This window comes from Chanos chanos, chromosome 6, assembly GCF_902362185.1.
Source record: "Chanos chanos chromosome 6, fChaCha1.1, whole genome shotgun sequence".
Taxonomy (NCBI): domain Eukaryota; kingdom Metazoa; phylum Chordata; class Actinopteri; order Gonorynchiformes; family Chanidae; genus Chanos; species Chanos chanos.
The window spans coordinates 30,919,129-30,946,171 of NC_044500.1; the positions used below are offsets into that span (position 1 = coordinate 30,919,129).

General features: G+C 39.7%; 2 protein-coding genes across 2 annotated transcripts; one reads left to right on the forward strand and one right to left on the reverse strand.

Moving 5' to 3' along the window:
* The first annotated feature begins 402 nt into the window (after nucleotides 1-402).
* gls2b (glutaminase 2b (liver, mitochondrial)) lies at nucleotides 403-10,809 on the forward strand. Its single transcript, XM_030776186.1, has 18 exons — nucleotides 403-740; nucleotides 870-978; nucleotides 1,519-1,640; nucleotides 2,872-3,001; nucleotides 3,292-3,371; nucleotides 3,457-3,620; nucleotides 4,395-4,453; nucleotides 6,123-6,155; nucleotides 6,314-6,372; nucleotides 6,474-6,540; nucleotides 6,688-6,738; nucleotides 8,273-8,449; nucleotides 8,708-8,839; nucleotides 9,057-9,149; nucleotides 9,278-9,339; nucleotides 9,473-9,549; nucleotides 9,647-9,710; nucleotides 9,817-10,809. The coding sequence occupies exons 1-18, from the start codon at nucleotides 529-531 to the stop codon at nucleotides 9,968-9,970; spliced, it is 1,845 nt and encodes a 614-aa protein (XP_030632046.1). The 5' UTR covers nucleotides 403-528; the 3' UTR covers nucleotides 9,971-10,809.
* A 7,227-nt stretch (nucleotides 10,810-18,036) lies between these two features.
* On the reverse strand, nucleotides 18,037-25,358 carry LOC115815302 (elastase-1-like). The gene is made up of 9 exons (XM_030778261.1): nucleotides 25,303-25,358; nucleotides 24,588-24,637; nucleotides 23,023-23,087; nucleotides 22,757-22,857; nucleotides 22,338-22,463; nucleotides 21,961-22,101; nucleotides 21,738-21,879; nucleotides 18,355-18,603; nucleotides 18,037-18,135 (listed from the first exon to the last, which is right to left on the reverse strand). Exons 1-9 carry the CDS (start codon nucleotides 25,356-25,358, stop codon nucleotides 18,037-18,039), a joined length of 1,029 nt encoding a protein of 342 aa, XP_030634121.1.
* Between the last annotated feature and the right edge of the window lie 1,685 nt (nucleotides 25,359-27,043).

Consider the following 27,043-nt stretch of genomic DNA (forward strand, 5'->3'; position numbering starts at 1 on the left):
TCTAGATTGATGCTTGCTGTGAACTGGTTGAGAGTTACTCATTTGTTTTCCCCTGCATCTCAAAGCATGGTCATCATTGGTCGATGAGTATGATGAGTTTTTGACCTCAGCTGACCTTAGTCAAATCACTGTATATAAATGACTAAATAAAATTAAACTATATTTAAATGTGTATTCCATTTTTATGATATTTTCCTGGATTCAGCTGACCAAGGTGTGCATAGACTAGACATAGTAGTCACAGCCAAATACTTGTATATAAATTTGCGCAGCTGATCCTGTAGTTGTCATGACTTCTCGTCAACGGTGTCTGTGCCGTGACTCGTCACTGCAGAAAACAAGTGTACGTCACGGTTTTAAAGTCCCTTCTGCCCTTAGGTGGAACAGCTGCGGGTGAATAGTCTTGATCACTAGTCGCACGAGGCGGGCATCTGCCTGTTGATTCCAGTCAGAGAAGAGAGACCATTTCCGACAACCAAATCGCGTTCTTGTTTTTACCCTCTGTATCCACATGTGTATAGTGCAATAATGCACTGTTTAAAAACTTTACGTTTAACCACAGCCAACTTTTGGATAGCAGAATATCTTGTAAAAGACGTGGCAAAAAAATCTGTATTGGGAAGGTATCAGATAGACGTATCGAACCGATCAAAACCCAGAAGGTCGTATAGTACAGGTTTACCCACCCCGGAACGGCACAACAAGGAGTTGGTATCTTCTGTTGACCATTCATCAAAATTGTGAGTTCAACTGTTCTCCCACAACAGTAGCAATAATTTTGCACCTTGTTACATACCTGTACATAATATTAGAAAGTTTAATCCATAGCGGTTTTATGCTACACTCGACGTAAAAGTATGATTTCACAGATGTAGGAAGGAACTGAAAAGAGCTGAAGGATTCACAGGATTGGAAGATGTTCTTTTCTACACCATCACTGAGGGAGAGGAGAAAGTTCCAGTCTCCTATTTTATTTCTGTGAGTGATAACACATCAAAATATTCTCATTGTAACACACACAGACTCATGTAAACTATGCAGAGATTACATCAGCAAACAGTGCATCAATGCTATCTAACAGGCAATCGGTTCACCAGTGTTGCTGTCGTGTTCAACAAGACCAAATAGGTCAATATGCCCCACAAGAGTACCAGCATTGCAGTTGTGTTTGGTTTCTTAAACTGAGGAAATGGATTTGTTTGATTATGTGTCTGCAATTTCAAATCTATTCAGTCCAAATTCTGTTTGCTTCTTGAAACACTCATATTGTTTCAGACATTCGACACTTTGGTCTGTTGGTATGTATCATGATAATTTCCATTTCTCACAAAGTTTAAATTCAGCCTGTCAAAATAGATGCCTGCAACACAACTCAGCTGCGGGTGGACACAGTATATCCTTGTGATGAATTTCAAAGGAATGCAAACTTGTAGTATTTCTGCTCTTGTAAGACATTGTGATATGCACATGTATGCAGAATTAAGGATGTGGAAGGAGCACTGACTCTTTGCTTTTCAGGCCCTGAAAAGCACCGGTCTGTTGACTTCTGATCCACGATTGCGGGACTGCATGAGGAAACTGCGTCAGGCAGTGCAGGAATCTGTCGGCGAAGTTATGATGGACCGAGAACTTTTCAGAAAGTGAGTCCTATACCTATAAAATTGATGTGCCTCTTGTTCACTCATACTCAGTGTATCTCAGTCTTTCTTCATACACAGCAAGTCTTGACAGAGAGGAGCTATTTTTGCCATGACCTTTTGAGGACTTCACAGACAGCGAACATCAGTTCAGCTTTACAACTTACACAGTCTCTTTTTTCTTAGCTGAAAACGCTCGCCTCAGTAAATTATTTTAGTGAGAAGTGATAGTGAATGTGACTATGTGTAAGAGGCTTTGTATCTGTGGCTGTGCTCATATTTCTTGTGCATCTGAGCAGAGTGTCACAGATATGCTGGAAAGAGTGATCACTGACAGCTGCTTTGGTTCTCTCAGACATACACAGTTTCCCTCTCTCTCTCTCTCTCTCACACACACACACACACACACACACACACACACACACATGCAGAGCCAAGGCCAATGGCTTTCTAGCAAGGCCTTAGCCTATTGTGGACATCACTGAAGGAATTTGAGCCACGCCGAAGGACATGTGCAGAGTTTCGAAATGGCAAACAGAGATTGTTATCGGAAAGTTGAAGTTTTGCCAGGTTTTTATCACCAGGGAAAGCTTAGTATACAACAATGTTAAAATATCTTTAGTCTGGTTGAGTTTAATATCTTATCACTTTTGTTCTGAATAAAGATGTACTTTAATATCTTTAATACCCTTTGGAAATAAACACTGTAACTACTTTAAGTACTTAACTCCTCAATTTAACATGATTTTAGAAAATATGCAGGCATAGAACTGTGCGTTTATCATGCAGGCCATTGGCTGTAATAACCATAGAAATATTTCAGCTATGAGAGAATGCTAACACCTCTAATTATACTTTCTCTCCAATTCCTAAACAGCACATGGACACAGCTGTGTCATTAGGAGCTGTACCAAACATGGATTATAAAATAATAAGATAAAGCTGCCACAATAGCATTATCCACTGTTTGGTTATCAGGCACTTTTCACAAGTTCTGTAGCACTCTATGTATGGATAGCAGATCTGAATATGATGACTGTTTTACAAGAAGTTTCTTTACATTTAAGACGTAGTGCTAAAGCTGTGTCTATTATGTCAAACGACTCAAAAAATGAATATTTTATTTGTCTACTAGTATTTAAATTGATATAATGCAAAATATTGGGATTCATTAAAATTGAGTCAGTGTTTTTCACGATTCAGTTTTTAATATATAGTGTTGCCTGTGTCATAGGTGTGCTGGTGGAAACATTGTCTTACTGACCCAGGCCTTTCGAAAGAAATTTATTATACCTGAATTTGGGAGCTTTGTGAACATCATCAACCAAATCTACAACAATGCTAAAGAACAGAATGATGGACAGGTATAAGTTTTTCTCATTTACTGTGATGTTTTTGCAACTTTTGAAGGCACAGTGGTAGAGAGCCATTATAATCAAGAATCAAAATCACAATGCTGTGGGTACTGGAAAAGGTTCACTGGCCTGAACTGCATTTCTTTTTTTAATGCTGACAGATAAAGAAAAACAATCTTCATTGAAATTTGGCTTGTCTGCTTTGGTGCCTGTCGTGCAATGTCACTCTTAGCTCAAACACCTTTGACTTATACGGAAATGAGGTCACGTATAGACTATATATGCATATCTTGTTTCAGGTGGCAGACTACATTCCACATCTTGCCAAGTTTAGACCTGACTTATGGGGTGTTTCACTCTGCACAGTAGATGGACAAAGGTAAAGGGAAGATAAAATGAAGGATTATGTATTCAGTTAACTCTTTAAAAATAGTCATTAAGTGAAAAAAGAAATCTCTTAATAGGCACTCAGTGGGAGACACTAAGGTGCCATTCTGCCTGCAGTCATGTGTGAAGCCAATGGAATATGCCATTGCTGTGCATGAGGCTGGGTCAGAACATGTACACCAATATGTGGGAAAGGAGCCCAGTGGACTTAAGTTCAACAAGCTGTCTCTCAATGAGGATGGTGAGTGAGTGATCCATCAGTATATCTACTTTACACTGCACTTACAAAGCTCAATAAAATACAAGCTTTTTGCGAAGAATCCATGCAGTTTACTTTCAATACTATTTGTTTGAGATATACTATAAGCATACTATATGTAAATTTACATTTACCCATTTAGCTGATGCTCTGAACCAGAGCAATTTAGAGGTAAGGCACCACTGTAGCAACCCTTAGTTTGCCTTAGTCACTCAAAAGAACATTGGTAGAGAGACATCATGCTTAGGAGTCAAACTCGTAGCTCTCTGGTCACTGGGAAGAGGGTTTCACAGCCAAAACATATCCTTTGGTTTCTGTTACCATTACACCATAACTGCAACTATCTGAAGTGAAAATTAACAAGTGCACAGTTTAATGGAAAGGAATATCTTTCTTCTGCTGAATTGTCTTTGAATTTCAAGAAGCCAGATAACCTATTGAATCAGACTAAATAAAGGGTGTCTTGATAAAGATTAGGTAACTCTGTAATGGTTAATTATGTGCTGACATGCATGCTACACATTTCTCTCACTCACTTACTCATTTTCAAAGCAGCTTATCCTAATTAGGGTTGCGGGGGGTGCTGGAGCCTGTCCCAGTGCTCATTGGGCAAAAGGCAGGGAAACACCCTGGACAGGTCGCCAGTCCATCACAGGGCAGCTACACATTTCCCTGTTTAATTATTTATTTCCCTGTGCCTCTGAATGTATTTACTTTGTCTTTCTTGTGCGTATTTGACATGTTTTCAATGCTTAGATAAACCTCACAATCCAATGGTCAATGCTGGAGCAATTGTCATCAGCTCTCTTATCAAGGTAAACAGACACCCCTGAGTTTGAGTGACGTCAAATCTAAACATTAAACATGTGTCTTCCTACTGTATGTCTCCCTGTGAGTCCCTGTTACAGCTGTCAGCATTAGTGGAGATAGAACTGTCTGTCAATTAAGCAACCACTGTGATGTATAGTAAAATGTGTTGTTACTACGAAGACTGTTTACAGTGAGAGATTTGTTAAAAAAATCTCATTTTATTTTGTGCACAAATTACCGGTGTTTGATTGTCCAGTACATGCATGAGTAGTGCAGTGTGCTAAATGTATTGGAGTTGAATATTTTAATATTTAATTATATCTGTTGAAAATATTTAGGGTGCTCTATGATTTTGGCAGAGTTAAACAGAATCTCTGTAAACACTCAAAAGACCAAAGCAAACTTAGTCATAAGCAAATATACGCATGCTGACGTAGTCTTAGGTTAAAGTAGAATTCAGGTCATCTAAGGGCCTTTGAACCGGAAAAAAGATGCTGGCAAAGCCATTGTATATCACATGTGCTTTAGTTTTGCTTGACTTTGGTCCTGCGTTGTGACTGTGTGTGATTGCATGGATGTGTTAATATGTGGGTGTGTTTGTAGTGAGTGGGATGGGCGGTGTTAATCAAGGGGTTTGTGTAGAAATGCGTCTATATGACCAATTACTGACCAATTACTTCTTTTTTTTTTAAAGTATGCATGGTTTTAGCTCATAGGGGGATAGTATAAAAATACAGCAAGAATGAAAAAATATTAGAACGGGCTGAGTTGGGAGGGTTATTCCAAAACAAATTGGTTGCAAGCTAAACATAGAAGGTTGACTCAGAGGACTAGAGCCATATTTCCCAACTTCGGTGTTGGGCACCCACCTGACAATCTGCAGTCCAGCTGAGAACAGATACCACTAATTAAATTAACCAAGAGCCTGTTGATCAGTGGCCAAATCAGACATGCTGTACTGGACTCCAATTAAAAATACTCTCTCAAGGGCTCCTCATGACAAGAGTTTGTGATAATATTTTGTGTGCTTGTAGAGGGACAAATAAAAATATATGTCCTTAAGGGCATGGAATTACAAAAACTTTTTCAGCAAATTTCCAACCTTTTCTGATAGCATGCATTAGTAGTCAGCTGTAGCTTAATATGCCTTTCTAATGAAGGCATAATATAACTATAATTTCAGACCCTCTAAGCTAGGCTATACATGAAACAGCATTGGCTATGGCTTCGAGGAAGATTAAAATGCATTATGTGACCTTTGAGTTCAGTCACAGGGATGATACTCTTTGGCTGGTCTTGTTAGAGCTCATAATTTTACTGAGACTTAATAAGACAACTGGGATCTTCATTAATGAAGTTGGCAGTGATATTTATTACAGTGCTCTAGTACTATCTGGGCAGGAGGGGCCCCTGTGTTTCTAGCTGATTGCTTATCTACATCTGCTCTTTTTCCACATTAGCGCTGTGTGGAAATCAACAGATCTAGAGTCCTCTTTTGAATTAATTACATGTCTTAATACCGTATTAGATAATTTGGCTTATCTCTTTGCATGTCCTTTTGTTTGCTTCATTATTATATTACCTTTCATTGTTTTGTCTTTATTTCATTATTTATTCACTTATTTAAAATAAATGCTTTTATTTTAAAATAAAGTCTTACCTTTTTCCCCTTAGCCAGGATCAAACAAAGCTGAGAGGTTTGACTACGTAAGTATTAAAACAGATATTGCCATTTGAACAGATACTCTCATTCTTCTCTCCATATATTTTTCCATCCGATAAACTTTATATTCTTGATTATGCAATGATTAAATGATTAGATAATGGGTTTTCTGCTAAACAAAATGACTTTATTGGTTTCCCAGATGATGGACTTTGTGAAGGAAATGTCAGGGAGAGAGTATGTGGGTTTCAGCAATGCAACGTGAGTCAGACATGGTGCTCATTCACACTGTTGAAAAATGCTGTTTTGCTCACTGATTGGTCACCTTTTAATTCTGTGTTTTGTAACTGCCGTGTTCATAGGTTCCAGTCGGAGAAGGAAACTGGGGACAGAAATTTTGCTATAGGCTACTATCTTAAAGAGAAAAAGGTAAGTTTCAAAATGGTCTTTTGCAAGCCAGGGCTTTCACTAAGTCAAACTGATCCTCATAAATAGTCAAGCTGTGCTGATGTGTTGAAGAAAGCATTGCCTAAACATTCTGCTTACTTTTGACTTTTGTCTGATTTTCTTTTCCAGTGTTTTCCTGAAGGTGCAGATATGATAGATGCACTAGACTTCTACTTCCAGGTTGGTCATTATGTTTTATAAACATAAACATTATGTTTCATAAACATCTTATAAATCGTTGCATGTGTGATATATTTATCCTTTCATAAAACACAAATTATACGCTCTATTAGGGGTCAACTGACATTTTTTTTCAGGGCCAATACCTATACCGATTATTAGCAATCATGGAGACCTATAACCAATATTTGGAACCAATATACATTTGCAGTAAAAATGAAAATCTTGGTGTCAAAATTTAGAATAACACAAACTCCAACTCAAACTTCGTTGAAATGCCTTTAAACATATGTTTAATTAAAAGAGAACTTTTCAACATTATCTGAAAACAAAAAGTGCAGGGAGCTCCCAGCAGCATTTCTTATAAAGTTGACTGAAAATTTAAATAAATGAATAAATAAATAGAAGTGACTTTTCAACTCTGACAACTCTACACCAGCCATGCAGTCCATGCATGGATTAACACAGGCCTTCGATGCAGTTCCATTACGTCTAAAATCTCTAACAACAATACTCTGCACCTCTCTACAAGAAACAGGAAGCAGGGTCAGAGACAGCTTCAGGACACACTTCAGTAAAGTTACTGGTAGTCATGGGTTGAGACTGAGAATATGACTGGCCCTGGTAAGTGATGTGCAAGAAATAACGTCAATTTTCCCACCAGTCAGCTGGCTAAATTATGGATCAACAAAGGAACTTGTTGATGTTTGCTATCTTATTCAAGTTAACTCTACGAGACTCAACAATAGCTTACGTTATTTTGACCTTTGGCTACCTATAACATGTAAAAACACCAACTCATACGGGTGAGTAATGTTGCGTTCGCTAAAATATGTTCCAGTTGCAGTGGCACCAATGTAACTTAAAGGTATAGCTATCGCTACATAAATAAACTTATCTCGTTATGGTTAACCGTATATCACTGTAACAAAGTGCATTATTCGCGCATTTTCTGTGTAACTGGGAAACTGGGGTTTTTGCAACTTCAGCATAGAGGGTTGTGATGTTTATTGCAACTTTGGCAACATCTGCTGTCTCGCCTTCGAAACACAGCTCAGTTGAGCTCTAGTCTGCAAATGTGTTCGTCTGTGCCTGTGTGTGACACAGTAGCCCTCAGTGTTGATAGGCTATTACTCGTGACATATAATCAATCAGATAGTGCTGTAAGCAGGACATTACTCTAGACCACAGAGTGGTGACAACAGACAGAGCGAGGCGGCTGCATCAGAGCCAAAGTAACGCTTTTTAAAATGAATTTATTTAATCGGCAATTGGATAAAACAACAAAAAAAGTACCAATACTGATAATCGGAAAAATACTGAATATCAGCTCCGATAACTGGCCAGGCCAATAATCAGTCGACCTCTACACACTATCAATTCAGCAACTACAATACATACATCTGTATTATGCTTTGTGATAGTTTAAGGCAGTTTTATTTTTCAAGTTTTCACATCTAATATTTTTTCACATTATATTCTGTATTTTTGGTGATCTGAAAAATTTTATTTAGATTTTTCCGGTCTCTTTAAGCTTTGCTCCTTAGAGGTGACTTGTGAGTCGGGCAGTGTCATAGCAGCCACGCTGGCCAATGGTGGGATCTGCCCCATCACAGGGGAAAGAGTCCTGAGTGCAGAGGCAGTGAGGAACACCCTGAGCCTCATGCACTCCTGTGGCATGTATGACTTCTCTGGCCAGTTCGCTTTTCATGTAAGTGTCGCCAGCATCATGGATGCAGATGATTCACTCTCACAGATTACAGGAAATAGCAAAGTGGACTCAGATGCAGCAGGTTAATGAAGTCGGACTGTGATTTATATACAACTCACAAAATACCCACTGCATTCAACAAAGAACTTCGCAAGGAGTCGTAAATGTCTCAATAACTTGTTTCAGTTGAACAAGCCATATTTATTGAAGTCATATTTATTTAAGGTTTCACTTAACATTTCCTATTCCTGTGCATAGGTGGGCTTACCGGCAAAGTCAGGTGTATCAGGAGCAGTGCTATTGGTTGTGCCCAATGTGATGGGGGTGATGTGTTGGTCCCCACCATTAGATAAGGTCGGCAACAGCATCAGGGGAATACACTTCTGTCAAGTAAGCAAAAAAAAAAATTGGGTTTTTGGCTGTTATAGTGAAGGTAGCATGTCAGAACTTGATTTATTGTGGGGGCAATTTGAAACTCATCATTCTAAAGGTTAGTACACCAACCCATTCACAGAACTGAGTTCAGTTTTAAATGACCTGAAAACATAAGTATTAGGTCACAAATAGTTATCCTACAATGCAGACTTACTCAGCGCTTTGTTGTCAGGAGCTGGTGTCTACGTTCAACTTCCACAACTACGACAATCTGAGGCACTTTGTTAGGAAAAAGGACCCTCGCAGACAGTCAGGTGATGACAGGGTAAGTCCATACCTGACACAACAGTAAGATTTCTTGTTCCATTTATTTGATGATATTCACTAAAGCAGTGCACTAAATCGTTCTTTTCTTTCCCCCTCACCTAATTCGTTTCTCAATTGTCTGTGTAGAACAAATCAGTGGTAAACCTGATCTTTGCAGCACACAGTGGAGATGTCTCTGCCCTGAGGAGGTAATTTAATATCTTTTGTGGGTCTATAGCTTTCAAGTTCTTTGTTCTAGTATTGGTCTAGTGATATTGCATGCTGTGCTGGTGGGACACTCACTTATTGTTTTTTGAGATACACATGCTTGTTTTCTCTCAGGTTTGCTCTCTCGTCAATGGACATGGAGGTGAAGGACTATGATTCCCGCACAGCCCTCCATGTAGCCGCAGCAGAGGGTAGATGCATTTTTAATGCTCTTCAGTGTACTGTAGTGTGAATTCTATAGAAGGTCTCAACAGCATCATGGTAATGTAATTATTTTTATGTGCTTAGGTCATGTTGATACAGTGCTGTTTTTGACTCAGACATGCAAAGTGAACCCTTTTGTGAAGGACAGGTAGGAAAACCACATTTTTAAGCTCTGGTTTTTCCATTGATACCTCTTCTTCACTTTGAATATGAATCTTCCTGTGTTTAGTAATACTGCCTTTTGGTTATGCTAGGTGGGGGAACATAGCTCTGGATGATGCCATGCAGTTTGGCCACACTGATGTGGTGAAGATTCTGCAGGAGTACCAGGAACTCTGTGGCCTCCAGGCCTCTCAGTTTGAGGCTGAGGACCACACCAAGCTCAGCTCTCTGGAGGGAATGGTCTGAACTGGCCAAGGAAAATCACTTATGAAGCTACCCAAAGCTAATACGTGATAGCCATGAGCCTGCTACCAATTTGCCTGCTTGTAATCCAGTTAGTTTTATGAAGTTACGTTGCTGGTTAAATGGGCAAAAACGTTGTACTTCTTGTGTGACAACTGATAAGCAATGCTTTTCCCTGTGTTAAGCACGTGTCCTTTAAAAATGGTGCACAAGGGATACATGCTTAAATTAGACCTGAGAGAGGTGTCTAATTCAAACTGTTCTTCTCTTTGTATCTCAAATCCAATAGACAACAGATTAAAAATGCTCAGTGTTTGAGGAAGATATTGAAACCTCATAACTATGTTGTTGGTAGGAATGATGAGTTGAAATATTCAAGAATATGGTGTTGAGATGCATTTTCAGGAGTAGCATGTGACCAGCTCTTAAATAATTGTTTTTTGAACTTTAATTTGTGCTGAGGGCCTTTTGTCTTATGACTCCTTGAAATGTAACAAGCTTTAAAGTAATCGTGTGTGAAGCATACACGTAGCTTTGATGATGTACAGTTAAAAATGACCTTTTAAAATGGTAAAACACTGTGAGGACAATTTTGATGTGTTTCATGTAGCATTTTTGTAAATGTAGTGTCTATGTAAATAATGTTGATTATAATAATAATAATGCTGATTTGTCTTAGCAGTGGTGTTTAGGCAGCAATCAGCTCCTCAATGGCTGATTTCTTGGATTTGTACTCTACCTGTATTGGAAGTCGCTTTGGAGAAAAGCGTCTGCAAAGTGAATAAATGTAAATGTAATGTAAATGCTTTTTACATTACAGTCACTCTGTTGCTATGAGGCCTTTTAGTTCAGTTATCAGTTGTTTAACAAAATGCCAGAAGTTTTTTTCTTTGGTTTCTATATATATATATGTGTGTGTGTGTGTGTGTATGGGCCATTCCGCCGAATCAGTGCCTTTTCCATCCCCAGGACATTACATGCATAAATATGCATGAAAAGTATCTGTATAATACATTATATTGTCAAGCAAAGTGTCCTGCACTTTGTCCTAATTGCAATTTGAAGATACAAAGATCACATAATACCTTAACAAAAACTATCTAGAACACTGAAAAAACAGGATTTTAGCCCGGCCCCACTCTGTAACACTACACTTCACCATGAAATATAATGATTAGAATCCTTCAGAATGAAATTTTTTTTGTATTACTGTGTGACTCTATTTTCAATTTAAACATAAAATACATTTTCTCCTCGGAAATTCGTAACATTAGTTAAAATACACATTTTAGTCATGTCCCCGGGTTTTCACCATCCTGTTACAGTGACACACTCCCCCTCTAAAAATTTGGGATATTCCACAAGTCACATGATCAACAGGACATAGCATCATTTGAGTGTCCTGAAGACTGTGGGAAGAGAATAAGTATGTTCACTCTATTTTCTGTATTTTTGATCATATTGTAAGTATGACTGAGAATATCAATCTCAACGTTCAGTGCTGCTACCTAAATTATTTCTTAGATGTTATGTTTTTTTTTAAACATAGTTTTGGTAAACCACTTGAAGGTGTTCTCATGGTATTAGAATTCATGCAATGCGACTACATTTCATGTACTTGCTAATGATATGCTAAAAACTCAGTCCTGTTACTTTCAGTCCTGTTTCCCTGTGGTTTAGCTGGATAGTGGGTAGGGACAGTGGGAATCTCATTAATCCATTCATGCGTGTCACTAATTAGATGACGAAGCATTTGGCTACCTTAAGAGAGTCATAGTTACTCCCATCGCTTACCCACACTTGCTTGAATTTCTTCACTTTGACATTCAGAGCACTAGGCAGAGTACTGTTAGTCAATGTAGAGGTCTGAAGACATGTTTAATATGGTGAGCTTTTTGTATTTGTTGTCTTTCTTGCCTTTTGTAGAGGAATATGGAGAACCCATACTGTGCAGAAGCAGGAGCCAGACACACATGCTGCAGGGGGAAGAGTGATACTCACATGTTCTCTCTCTCTCTCTCCACACACACACTCATACAAAAGCATGCACACACAGTTGTTACTACTTCTATGTTGCTATTTAGACTAAGGTCTTTTTTTCCAAATATAGTCACCTCTGTTTTATCTTTGTTTAACTGAAGAAAGTTCTGTGACATCCAGTTGTTCTCACACACACAAGCACTCATTCCTGTTACTCAGTGCTCATTCCCGTTGCCCAAAGTTCATTCCTGTGACTTAACTGTTTTTTGTTTATTTTTATAAATAAGTTAAACCACTTATTTTTCAATTATGTTTGTTCCAACTGTTAAACAACTGTTTAACAGTTGAGGTTGGGGTCTTTGTGTTTTATAAAAAAAAACCCAAAACATTCCACCTGCTTATGCTGTGACTTTCTAACCACAGACATATGTTTTCTTGAACATGTAACCAATTATTTATTTAAAATACCCACTTTAGTGAGGGAAAAACAAAGAAACTAGTTGGCATGACTTTTAACTGATATTTAAACAGCTGGAAGAGTTTTGGTAACAGGACTGAGAAAAATGCAACCATCTTCCATTTAGAAACCATGTAGAAAATAAATAAAATGGCCTGAGATGGACCATTACACATTTTGAATAGTTAAACGTGTGTTATTAGTTACAGTGATGAAAAAAGATAAAGAATGAAGTTTAATTTTGAAAAGTTGCAACATGCAAATGGCACCGATTCAGCCCATATATATATATATATATATATATGTAGCCTCAAAAATGCCCCATTATCACTCTCCATCATCTTTTTCTTTTTCTTCTGGCTAGGGTGTCCATGGCAGCTTCTAGAACCTTATGGTAAAAAGTTGTGAAATTTGACACATTGACTGGGTAGAGTCCCTTGATTCTTTTCACCAAGTTTCATGTTTGTGACTTGAGCGCTCTAGCGCCACCAATGGGTCAAAGTTGGAGGTGCGTTTACATAAGTAACTTTTGAACCATATACCCTGATTTTCAAAATGAGGCACCATTATGTTTCTTGGATCAAGCCAGGTTCAACTCACACCATGACGTCAATTTCCGTCATACTGGATTTCATGAAAAAGTTTAAAAATTTTTTACAGGCCACAAATTTTGTCCCCAAAATTGGCACAGATGATCTTCAGACCAAGCCTCAAAAAAGGTATTTGTTATCGTTTTGATTTACAAAAGCATTCACCCATTACAGACAATCAAAATCAGCAGCGAAGCCGCCAAACAGGGGGTAATGGTATATCTCACAACGCTTTGATGTATTGATACCAAACTTGGTATATGGACTCGAGACACCTAGCTGAGGATGTGTAAAAAAATTTGTGTCATTTGACCACTGGGGGGTGCTGCATAAGCAAAAAGAAGTGTTTGTGTTTCTCTTAACAAAAGCGATTGTTGTGTCAGGTGATATTTTGGGAGATCCCAAGATGAAACATGACAAATTGTAACGTCTACCTAATAGATATGGTGACTATTTTTTTTCTTCAGAGAAAAATTATGAAAATTTTCACAGGCCACAAATGTTGTCCAACCATCATCAAATTTGCCATAGATGATCCTTGGACCAAGCTTCATGAAAGTTATCAGATGGATTTTTGATTTTCGAAAGCGTTCATCTGTTATAGTGCATCAAAATCGGCTATGAATCCACCAAACAGGATGTAAGGTCGTATTTCAGCAGCGCTTTGATGTGTTGACACTAAACTTGGTTGATATTTGGTACCCGGTTCCCTTTAGGATGTCCAATCTTGAGCCATTTGGTGAATAGGGATACCACAGTGAGCAAATACGCATTTAGATATCTTTTGACCACTAAATAATGCTATACCACGGAGGAAATGTAATTTTGCTTATAACTTTTCAGCTTATAACAGTTATTGTTTTGTTTTACATTGTTAGGTGATTTCAAAGTCAATATATCCCAAACTATCATGGATAAGATGTTGCTGAAACAGTTATTTTGCTACTCCCACTATGAAGTAAGTGCAGTGTTCATCCATACAGCCAAATCAAAGGCAAACAACCCAAACAGGATGTGAGCTAATATATCAGTTACACCCAATTTTTGGTAAACTGACATAAAACTTGCTATCAGTGCTTACAGCCACACTTTTAACATGATCAGATCAAGTAGCCATGTTGACTAAGTCCTACTAGACTGCTAGACCTCCTCATCGCTGCTTGCTGCTATATTTATTATTATAATTTTTTTCTTCAGGCCTTGGCCATTTTTGAAGTGGTTCCCATGGGCAAAAACTCATGAAAATTTGACATACACATCAGCGCTTGTGACAGTTACTTAGGGACAGAAGTTTGGCCCAAGGTGTGGCCCAGGGACTCCATAACACCCGCATATGACATCGAGTCTTGTGTCTGGCGTGTAGCTTCACCTACATGCACCAAATTTTGTAGGCATGTGTGTCTCCTCAAGATGAACAAATTTGCAATTACATTGTATTAACCATGGGCAACAAGAAAAGAGTTATTTTGGATTTGGTGCATTTTGACATGTGTTACACTTTGACTGTCTCCTCCTTAGACGGTTCATCGGATTAATGTCAGATTTGCTATATGTGATGTCAAGATGTTGCAGATTTTAAATTGCAAAGTTATTATTTGATATCTTGCACGGTGTTGAAATGGCAAAATGATGAATTTATATGTCTCGCCACACAAACAGGAATATGTCATAAATTCTCCATGTGTTGCTTGATACAGCTCAAACTTCACAGGTTATTGGTTATGATGGTTACGATGATATCCACATGCTCAGAGTGACACCCTGGTATAGCGCCACCATCTGGGAACAGAAAGAGTGGCTTCTTCACACATCTCGGGTGTAGTGCCCCTAGATGGTTCAATGGATTCATTTCAGATTTTGTGTACATGAGGTCATGGGTGTCCTGATTTTATATTCTGAAGGGATTTTAGTAGCCCACCCCCAGCCACCCATCCCCAGAGTTTTTAAACTAAGGTCTTAAAAAAACACAATTCAATTGCTTTGTCACTTACCTGTATTATTCTATTATTATGCCTTTTACTGGGATATGTGATTATTTTATTCCAGCTGATGCTGCTCTTTGCACCATACTAGAGCATCACGAGCTGATGCCAGTAGAGCAGCAGAAGAAGTCAGTACGTGATGAGTGCATGCGAGTGCGCAAGAGAGAGAGTGCTTATGACCTAATTTGTATTTTCACATTCCCAAGGGTTAAACTGACTATAAACAGAACCCTGACAACAGACAATAGTACTACATTAGAGTAAAGCCTTAGTTTTTAACTGTAACATGCAGAGACACTGAATTTGATCGTAGCTGGACATGAGTTTTGCCCAGTTTCCATGTTTAAAATGGCGGGCGCTGATCGCTCGAATGTCAGTTGAATGATTGAACAGAGTGGTATGTTGGAGAGAGTATGGTTGAGAGATGTATGTTTGGTAATACACGGTGTGAAGTATGGTTGAATTGAGGGAATGTTTATAATGAAGTAGTTCAGTAACGTGCCAGTGTCAAGTAGGCTGGAGAACTAATAGTTACATGCTAATGTTACGCTAATGCTAATCGTTGCTGGCACGCTAATGTTACAGTCTATTGCTGTGTCCAAAACCGCATACTAACGTACTAAATAGTACGTCAAAACAGTACGCCACCATTAGTAGTACGTCCAAATACATAGTATGCATAGAGTAGTATGTGAATAGTACCCGGATAACATAGTACTTCCGTTGGAAAAACGAAGTATGCGAGCACTGGACACTTTTCAATCCCATAAGGCCACATGGGAAAAGGGGGTGTTTCTGACGCAGTCAGTTGTGGCTGAGAAGATGGCGGACGATCCTATTTTCAAGTGTAAGAAGCTGTGTTAAAATTACTAAAAATATTTGTCTATGTGTATATATGTATAGTCGCCAGGAATCTTTTTAACGCTATGTAAACGTTAGTTAAATGTTAGAAGTCTTTGTACGTTGATGTTAGTGGCGTAATCGTGTTTTAGCTTATGACCTAAGTAGCTAGCTATCATAGAGTTGTTTTATTTGAGCGCTTTTCATTGTGTTTTGTCTTTTTAAATGTGGAACGTATACTGTTTATTCCTTTATTTGATTAGGAACCGTTTATTTATTTTTTGACTAGTTCCAGTGTAGTTGTGTTTATATCCGTAGGGACAGACGATGACACTGCCAGCCTCATCAGCTGGCGGTCCTGCAATGAGTGCCTTTTTACCGGGAAAAGAAATGCCGCGGTGAAAGGATCTGAGTGAGTATCATGGCTAGCGTAAGGTATATCAGCACATTTTACATCTTTAGGTTGACAACTGTAAATTGTAAATGCTAAATTGACTGTTACGACTACATGGATGTGTGGTTTTATTATGATGTCTACTGTATTTGTAGTGTGCAATTCTTCTTATTGTATTTTGCCATTTGTGTGTATGTCAGAACATTTGTAGCTGAACAGGGTCTGTCAGGGAAGGTTTCTCCAGGCTGGGTCAAAAAGAAATGGGAAAACCTGAAGCGAAAATATAAAGTGAGCAAGCACTTGCAAATTTTCACAAATTTATATCCCAGTACTGCAGTGTAATTTTAGGTTAAAAGAATGGTGTCTGTAATGGTGGCTGGCATAGATGAGAGCTGAATAGCTTGAGGGGGGAATTGGTTTGTTGTACTTGTTGGTGTTGTAGTCCTTTATTGTTTGTTTTTGTAGGACCTAAAATCCCCCAAAACAGGTGTTGGTACTGAGGATGGTGAGGGATCAGCGGCATCCTGGAAATGGTACAATATCATGGATGAGGCAATAGGTGGCAGGCCCTCTGTCACTCCGCCTGTCCTTATTGCCTCTGCAAGTCAGTGTGCCGCTGAACCCTCATCATCCTCACCAAGGGAAGAACCAACTGAAAAGGGTGAGACTTCTGAAAGGAAAAGGAAGGCAAACTGGTTAGGGAAGGATAGGGAAGCTGAGGAAAGGGAAAATAAAAGGTTAAAGGAAATGGAGGAGAGAGAAGAAAGGAGAGAGAGGGAGATGAGAGAAAGGGAGGAAAGAAGGGAGAAATCCGCCCTTGAGTGAGAGGAAAGAAGGGAGAGAGCCGCCCTTGAGCAAGAGGGGAGAAGAGACAGGGAAGCTAGAGAGAGAGAGGAACGATTTTTAAGTTTGATGGAGGTGTTGGTGAAGACGTTTTCATGAATGTTGAACAATAAAATAAATACTTAACTGAAATTTTGTGTTTTTATATATATGATGAAAGATAACTATTTACATGCATTGAAACTGGCATGTGTGTAATTATAGACTCGCAGGAACATTGGTAACATTGAAGGAACATTAGGGGTCCTTGAACATAAAGGTTTCAGTTGTACAATTATACACCTCATAAACTAATAATACACTACTCATACACTTCATACGTAAGGTCATCAACCGCACCCCACTTCAAGCCCTGTTCGATTTATTGTTTGGGTAATAGTATTTTGAAGGTATTGCGACAACAAGGTCATTGGCATAGAACTATTCACATTACTTAACAGAATTAAATATCATTGTTGAGATATTGGGATTAATTTTAAGTGTAAGTATAGTCAATTTAATATAGTAAATTCTGCGTCATGAAGCCTTCTAGTTGTAATCATGGTCATGAAGGGCAGGCACAGTAACTTCTGGTGCTGACACTGCTGCAGCAAGCATGTTTCTTATGTTGTCCCCTGCTGTAACCTCCTCTCTGCCTGCAGCCTCTGGATTGCCCTCATCACCACAATCCACCTCATCTGGTTCGACAAGATCTCCATTGTCAATGCAGAGGATGTGCAGTATTGCACAACATGCCACAACCTCAGGTGCAGATGTGGGGCTAACCTCAAGCCATTTAAAAAAGATGGATCTCCAGCTTGTTTTCATCATGCCGAATGTCCTTTCTATGATGGATCTTGCACGAGAGAGCCTGTTGTTGAACCTTGCCTGGACTGGATTTTGAACAGGTTCACGATATGGGGTGATAATCTGGATGGGTGCCATAAGGCATGGGTATCCACCATCGCCTAAAATACATTTCCCTTCAGGTGGGTACAGGCGATTCAGATACACTGGACTGTTTTCAACACACGAGCATCGTGCACTGATCCCGGATAGCCCACAAAAATGTCAATGAACCTCCCACGGTGATCACAGATGGCCTGCAAGTTTATTGAGGTAAACAATTTTCTATTGAAATAACACTGTGCGTTTGCTTTTGGGGCTTTTATTCGGATGTGACATCCGTCAACAGCCCCAACTGCCATTGCAAAAGCAGGGGATCCAGCCAGCCTTGCAAATCCTGCACCCACCCCTTCTATTTCATCTGGACTGGGGAAATGGATCACTTTCTTTATAATTTGACAGAGTGCCTTGCTTACTTTGTGCACAGTAAGGTGAACAGAGGACTTTGGGATGTCAAACGCCCTGGACACCACCATAAAAGATGCTGCATGTGCCAACCAGTAAAGAAAAACCAAGACCTCTATATCCTTCTGCCAGCCATGGTCAGAGTTGAGTGTCAGTGCCACACACAGAGCAGTAGCTGACTGTCGGGAGAGTCGCAGGTCTGCTCGAAGGTCAAAGGACTCATCAAGATAGTGGCGGAGTACTGGGATGTTGTTGCTGAGCTGGCAATATGTGGTGGGGGTTTCAGTCTGAAAGTAAATCAATAAAGGCTGCTGTTTATGAACGCTTCTTCATTCTATTGTCTTTAAAATTATGCAGGGTTGCACCCATAACTTGGAACCAAAATGTACAGATGAAAAGGTTTGTTCAGCTTTTATTATGTTTTTCATATTTTCCTGGCCTATAGCATACACCTATATCCTTCTAAGGTAATATATCATGCAGTGTCATATCCACTTGGAGATAAACTGTGTTAAGCTGGAAAAAGCCATAAATACCAATTATAATACTGTTATCCTGGACCATATGTTACAAGGAAAATTGTTTGCTACTTTGTTATTTGCACCAGTCGAGGTGTGCAGGTCCCTGCACTTAAGCTAAGCAGTATGACATGCATAGCATAAACATGTTAAAACGTTCGTTTTGGGGGATATTATGGGTACGTAATTCAATGTTTTAAACAGTTAATATGTTAATACACGGCTTCGTTGAGTACTCGACACTGACAGGTCAATTACGACATTCTACGGTCTGTTATTTCTGAAGGGCAGACCGCCGCTATGACTAGCAGACCATTGCTATGGACGCTGACGGGATTTTTTTTTTTAGCGGATTCAAGACAACCAGTTCGCGTTGGGGTACCTGTCTTGCTGTACATTATCCCGTACTTATTTTAAATGATCCCTTATATATTTTAAACTGTTTTGTTGAAACTGTTTTAGTTTCGTCTAATATTTTAACCTGTTATTAGATAAATACACTTTCAAAGCAATGCTATTCAAATGGTATGGGTTGAGGGATGGCACTGGTTCATACATACATTGAGCTGATAGAAAAAAAGTATTAAGCGACTTCTGTGTGCCAGTTTTCTTGTAGCTCGAAGACGCCTGAGCCTTGTGTTGGACGGTGTTAAAAAAAACACCAATAAAACAGGGGAAAATTTCCAGAAGTATCATGTTGGCGCTGTCGGGGTTTTTAAATGTACAGCTGTGTCTACAGGTAGTCATCATTAAACCGCGATTATAAAGCTCACATGCAAAATGTGGCGCAATCTGTCTATGTTGCTGCTGGTTTCCCTTGACTGGACAAAAGGGTCAAGGAAGAACAGGACACCAGCATACCTCCATCTTTTCCCTGAGGCTGCACCTGAGTCACTCCGAACACTCAGCTCCTTTATTCACTCCTTGAGAAAGATGTCCCTCAACCCTATCCACTGCTTGCGACAGATTTCCTCTCAGAAGACCAAAAGGAAATGACAGCTTAAACTGACAATTGGACTAAATAAGACCTAAAAATGTACTTTGTTTTTTTCTTTTTTAGCAGTATCAAGTACAAGCAGAAAGGAAGTGGAAGTGATACCAGTGCAACTACTGATACCAGAGAGAAGGCATAATTCAATGCAACATTGTGGTGCAAACCTTACATACTTTTCTGTTGTACTAACTAACACAGCAAAAGATTATCAAGGTTTGATAAATAGACAGAGACATACAGTTAAAAACACAGTTACACACATACTTGCTCCCAAATTTAGTTTTTCATGGTCTATGAAAGTGTTTCTCAAACTAATGGTCTGCCAAAAATATATCTGAAGAATTTTACGCAATAATGCAGGGGGCCTTATAAAAATTCTAAGCTAAAAAGACGTCCGTAACACCAAAAAGTTTGAGAAACACCGATCTGCGGTAGCTCATGGCAACCAAGCCTTGACAACATGTTGCAGTAAGCTGGCAAGCTAGCCCTTGAGACATTAATAGCATTAATAACATGATGCATAATAGCGCAGTAAATGATGACCTGGTAGAATGGTTAACTACATGCGTGTTTCATGACTACAAAAGAATTGTAATTATGATTTTATGAATTTATTTAATGTGATTAATGTTACGCAATACTGCTTGCTAAGCTATAGCAATAGCATGAAACCACTCATTGAGCTGGCTAACCAGCCGTTTTTCTCTTAACAAAACACTTACCAGGCTCTCAAACTGACCTTCCGCCATGCTTTCGCCTTTTCAGTCCCCATAGGCTGTTAATGTGGTCTTGTACAGTTTGGGGAAAGAGCAGACTGACACAATCAATTTGTCTTCCATCTTGTCTGAAGAGATTTTTGGAAAGGGGGCGTGAAGGTGATTGGCTTTTGCCAGGCGAAATCTTTGCTCGAGTAGAACACTTTTTAAATCAAGCGAATGGTCGTTTAGCCCCTATCGCGTCGCTCGCAGTTCTGCCGCGATTAACTCCGCCCATTCGCGTCCTGCCATTGACTTAAATTCGTATTTGCTTCGCTTGAACATTTCGTGTCGCGTTCAGTTAAAACACACCTTGAGAGAAGCAGATGACGTATTTTAATACTTCGGTTAATTCTGGTGTTGTGTTACTCTGGTTATTGTCAAGGATGAAGGTTCACCAACTGTTCCAATATGGAGATTTTGGACATGGCGTAGGTAAATTCCGCTTCCATTCGTGGAGTTTGGTCCGCCAAAGCTATTCACTATGCATTTAAGCCTATGCGTTTACGCCTGGGTGTGTACAAGGAAGCGTTACGTTTAAGCTAAAAAGCACACCTGTTTGTGGTATTACTTTTGGCAGATTGCTTAGTTCATGTAAAAATGATTGTGTTGATAAGCCCAGCATATTTCAGTACAAAACACCGCTGTTGCAAATGAACATGATATGTATGGATGTTCAGTTACAATCAAATTCAGACTGGATGATCATTAAAGCTAATTTATCGCAAGGAACAATTGGCATGATTTGCTATGACCATGTAATTTGGCACACACATCAGATGTGAGTGCGTTGCTGGAATCAGTCTCGAATTGCCGGAGGTGCAAGGGCCTGCCATGGCTGCTTGTGGCTATATTTATTTTTATTCTTATTCTTGCTGTTTATAGATCATGGGTGGGCTGATCAACAGATATCAATTACATAAAATTTGGTTTTGAAAAGAATAAAAAAAATTTCAAATAAAACTCTTTTCAAGGCTGTTCAAACTTTGAGTTAACGTAACATATTCAGTCATTTCTCCCCCTAGAATTTTTTCCTCATCTCTTCTCAATGCAAGCTGATATGGTCTTAAAATTTCAAAGACTGAGAGGTAATTTTGCTGTGGAGGGTGTAAACATCCTTAACTTACCTGGAAAACAAAGAGACTTCTGGCTCCGGCACAAACCATGGTAGTTTTAACAGAACCTCCCCACCAGCTACCGCTGGAGCAGGTCTTGTGGTCCACCACAGGCAGGTAGGCCTGTTTCAGCTGAGAGGAGAGCTGACCCCAGCTATGATTAATGACAACAGAATTTGGGAGTGAGTCTGGTGCCCACTAAGACATCTCCATGAATCAACGTAATGGACATTACTCACTAGAGGTACGGCCCCAGCCAGTGATGTAACAGGGGTTATTGTGGGGCAGGACCTGACCAGACGGAGGCAGAAGAGCCAGCTGTACGTTGGAGTTCAGAACGGCTTCGTTGGACAGACGGAGCAGAGCAATGTCGTATCTATAGATGACAAAAGGATCTTGTCAACAAACAAAAATGACAAATGGAGAAATCCAAACATCCAAACATACATATGCTAAGGTAACACTAATTAGCATTGTCGTTCTGACATTGTTATGCAAATTAACCAACATAATCATGCCAATTAATTTTCACTGTAGTTTGAACATAGATCTGAGCATTTTTGCAGGGCAGTTCTGTTATACAGGGAAAGATTCTATTGTTTTAGTGCTTACCCACTTGAGATCCTGTTGGAGTTCCAGTTTGGGTGGATGTAGACATGACTCACTCTAGTGTACTGCTCCTTGCCCTCATGGGCAGAGATGTTATGGTCTCCAAGGACAACGCGCCATGTCCTACGACTGCATGCATATGTGTAACCAATAGGTGATTTGTTATTTTTTAAAGGGGGGATGGCCCAATGGTCACTTACACTACTCTAGAGAGTATATAGGAGGATGGCAGGTTAACACGGGAGATGCATTTTGGTCATTTTGTTAACAAGGGGGATGGCATCCTCCCTCATCTCTCTACAAATCACCTACTGTACATAGCACATGAACGAGTTGTACTAATTGCTGTAATCAACTGAGAGAAAAAGCCCTGAGACAACCCATAATGAATATTACATTTTACTTCATTCTCTTCTTTTTACCTGTCAACACAGTGAGCAGCAGTCATCACCCATTGTTTCCGAATCAGACTGCCTCCACAGGTATGGTAATAGTTGCTGCCAGATTTATACTGGAGAGAGATCTGAGAGAGAGAGAGAGAGAGAAGAAGAAGAAGAAATCAGAGGAGCTGTCACTTCTTTCCGCCTCATTCAGTGACTTCCCCATTTCTGTATGTAGGGCAGGGTTAATGTAGCAGAGCAGTATTAAGGTCCTTTGAGATGTCAGCTGCAATGGCAGTAATACCTACCTGCCAGGGCCAGGAATTTGGTCTTGCTATTTCACCACCCACTACTCTCTCCTCCACAGTCTCCACTCCTCCACAAGCACTGCAGAGGTACAGAGACAGAGAAGGAGAGAGAGAGAGCCTCTCATTAAGCTGTAAAGATCCTGATATCAACTGAGCAAAGGTAACCTTTTGTGTCAGGAATTATAGTCAAGATTCAGTTTTGAAATCCGTGAAGATTGTTTTAATGATTCATTTAACAATTTATCATAAATGGTGAATGATATGTTATATAATTGTTTAATAGTGAATTATTGTAATTAAAAGTCAGAATCAAGGAGGTGAGGAATGACATAACTGCTCTGATGTTCATTCTCTCTCTTTTTTGGCTTTTTACATTTCTCTGCCACACATTTTGTCCTCCGATCATTACTTGAATCTTGAGAGAAGCATTTTTATTCAGCGTTTCTGCTGAGTTTGACCTGTTCCACTAATCTGGATGTGCTGCTTCTTGCTTCTCTTACGGTAATGTAGTCAACACTGCAACACAGGGAAATATGACTACATTGTCAATTATTGAGCATAGTGTTTGTCTGCACCAGCTTATTAATGATTGTAGATGTGATTTGGAAACCGCAAGCTTTAGTGTGGCAAGTCAAAGCTTAATCAACGTTTGTGCATGCCACAAGAGATCAAATTAATAACACTGTATTTATGGACTTCAAAACAACATTACATTTTGTCATGACTTTGGGGAGTGTAGTTCTTTTTTCTGGCCATGTGGGGTCCACAGTCTTTGTTTTTGCCTGTCACATGTCTAGTTTCCTTGTTCTCATAGTTGACTGATTTCACCCGTGTCTTGTTTGTCTAGTTGAGCCTTCTGTTCTCTTTAGTTCTTTGCTCAGTCTCGAGTTGCCACCTGTGTGCAGTTCCTGGCCAAGCCTTGTTGTAAGCTATTGCCTGTTGTTGACCTCCTCTTTGCCTGTTTTTGGATTACAATTCTGCCTGTTGTTTTTTGGAGTTGTTACTTGATCTCTGCCTACTCGATTATTTGACCCCTTGCCTGGACTAATGTCTGATTTCGCCTGACTCTCTTTGAACACTTCTGCCTTGATTTTCAAAGTAAAGAAACACTTAAACTGAACTCCTCCTGCCTTGATCTCTGCATTTAGGTCTAACACACAGTTTGCGGCATAAGGGTAAGGCTCTGGATTTCCAAGCTGGAGTTCCAGGTTTGATTCCCAGATCTGCTGTTACAGCGTTTACTTGGCTTTCAAAGAGCTTCAGACAGTTACCAGTGTTATTATAGTCTTGCGGAGTACAGTCCTTTGAACACCTGGAAGCTCCACAGAAAAGCAGGCAACTATATAATCTTGACAGCTGCTAAAAGCCAGAGTTCTGCTGTATTTCTCAGAGGAGAGTGCAATTTTAAGAATGGTACAAAAGTTCCAAAACCTTTCAGACAGTACAGTCTGGGATGTTTGGTCCACACTAGTTACTGAAAAATAGTTCTAGGGTACTATGTAACCAAAATACTCTGTAGGCTATTACGTATATCAGTATAATGATTGTTACATACTGTTACACACTGTACACAATTTGCATGTCCTCAGACACCACAATTTCAGTAACTTCAGGCCTCAGAATGTACAATGATGTTAAAACATGTCTGATTTTGGTCAAAAGCTAAATTCATATGGCAGTGTCGAATCACTATCTGTAGATTTTACCTTATTAATTTTCAAGTAATTTTTTGGAGCAAGGAAATTTGTTGTTTCACATTTTTTGGACCGGATTATGACAGAGGAGTTTTTTTTTTTTTTTTAAACCTTTCCCAGCCTACTGTCAGTTCCAGAGAAAAGGCTATTTCTGCTTAACAGCTCTTGCAGGTTCTAGGGCCTATGAGTGACATACTCTAACAGTGTATCCTACATCTGGGGTTCACAGCAGTAGCGCCCAATGTGACACTTGTTGATTATGCTTCTGAGTACATGGGAACACAGGTGGTTATTTTCCCTTGAGGCTCTGAATTAGCCAGGGTCACTCACCAGGGGAAATGGGGGGGGGGGGGGTACCCATGTTATGATTACAATCAAGCAAACAGTGCTCTGTTAGCCATAAACGGGCACTGGCACACCATAAGCCACCACAGCAGCTGTAGTAACTTAGATTTTACAAGTATATGGAACTCAAGTGGGATGCGACACCTTTCCTTAGTGCAAAATTTCATGATCTGGTGTTAGTTGATTGCGGTTTAGCGTTGTTGTCTTTGGTACTACTCCAGAACTTGCCATAACCGTTTACCTTGGCTTAGATCTGGCGACTGAGACAACTGTGGCATCATGTTTTTTGGTGACCATGTGGACCCTGTGGGGGTGGCAGTGTTTTTTTCATCATGGAAGAGACCACTTCCACCAAGATAGAAATGGTTCCCCATTGGATGAATAGGCGCTTTCGCACCGAACAGTTCTAGGGTCTAATTCGATAGGAACTACCCCCTGTGGAGCTTCCCCTAGAACTACATTCGTTCTAGGGCCTTTTTTCTGTTTGCTTTCGCACCGCCAGTAGGAACGCTGAAGTGACGTAAGCCGGCCGACGGTATAGCAGCTAAGAGCTGTTGTTTACGACTAACCAGGATAGCTGCCCATTTTGAAGTACAAATTACAATGACTTTTAAGACCTTTCAAATACTTCCAAAAGGAAAAAAAGAACCATTACTGCGGCAAAAGAAATCGACAGACTAGATTACAGTATACGCAATGAGTTTTATTGAATTTGAATGACAGAAATATTGATTGCACATTAGATAACCTATAACTGCCTTCTCATTAACGAAAATAAAACTGTATGACGATAGACCCAGTCCAATGGAGAAAATAATTTCCCAATGCATTTATGCATTTACCACCACAGTAGCAGTGAATGACTTGATGGGCATAGTACTTTTCGGGTGCTAGCATAGCGCTTGTGCCTGACCCTTGCTCGCGGCATCGTGTTTTTTTCCCCCCCTTTTCCCCCGCCGCAGCCCTAAAATCGTAAGCTGGATAAACACATTCTTATTTTAGGTTAAAATGCGGATCACAGCCACACAAGCGGACATACAAGCACCTACCGAAGCGGAGTGTACGCTACCTCTTCAATGTACAAATATACATTGGACGTTGCAAAATGGTCATTGTTGGGGGATATAAAATACCGGTAAAATAAAACATAAAAACTATGTGCCCCCTCCTACAATTCCAGACATTTTGAGACATGAATATCAAAAGCTAAATGAAATACATTCTAAGACTTTATATTTTGCACGGATCTTTAAAAATGGCGGTTGCAATCATCGTATACCTGCGTCTGGACCAATGGCTGTACACCTACGTCACAAGGTTCCTATTGTGCTGCAAAAGTACCTACCCTGGAGTAGGGGCTAAAAAAGCCCCTCAAAACGGCGTTCTTAGAACTAAAATCGTTCTAAGTTCCTGCGGTGCGAACACGCCAAAAAGGGGGTACTTTCTCCAACAGTTCTAAGAACTATGAAAAGTTCCTCCGGTGCGAAAGCGCCTATTGTGCTCACACAACACTTCTTTGTATTTGCAAGTGTTATCTTGCTCTCTGGGGAGCTGAGTAAACTAAAACCATGCCAGGAAAATGCCCTGAAAAAGCCTTAGCCATAACAGAGCAGCCAGGACCCTTCACTGTAGCACGCAAGCGTTCAAATCAGTAGGTTTCTTCTGGTAAGCACCACACATGCACTGGTCTGCTTGCTGAGAACACAAAGACAACTGATCTGACCAGATTTTTCCATTGCTCGGTAGATCTCTGCCTGTTTATTCGTTTATTTAGAGTTTGTGTTTGTTTGAGTTTCAACCATAGCTGGGCTAGGAGATGGTGTCTTCAACACCTCCTTAGCCATTGCTCCACATAAAACATCAGAATAGTGCTTGTCACTAAAACCGGCCAGGTGTTCCCTAATAATCACCCCTAAATCACTGAGGTCTCTCCTCACCATAGTAACCATAATAAAGGGAAACTGGGCATGCCCAGCATTTGT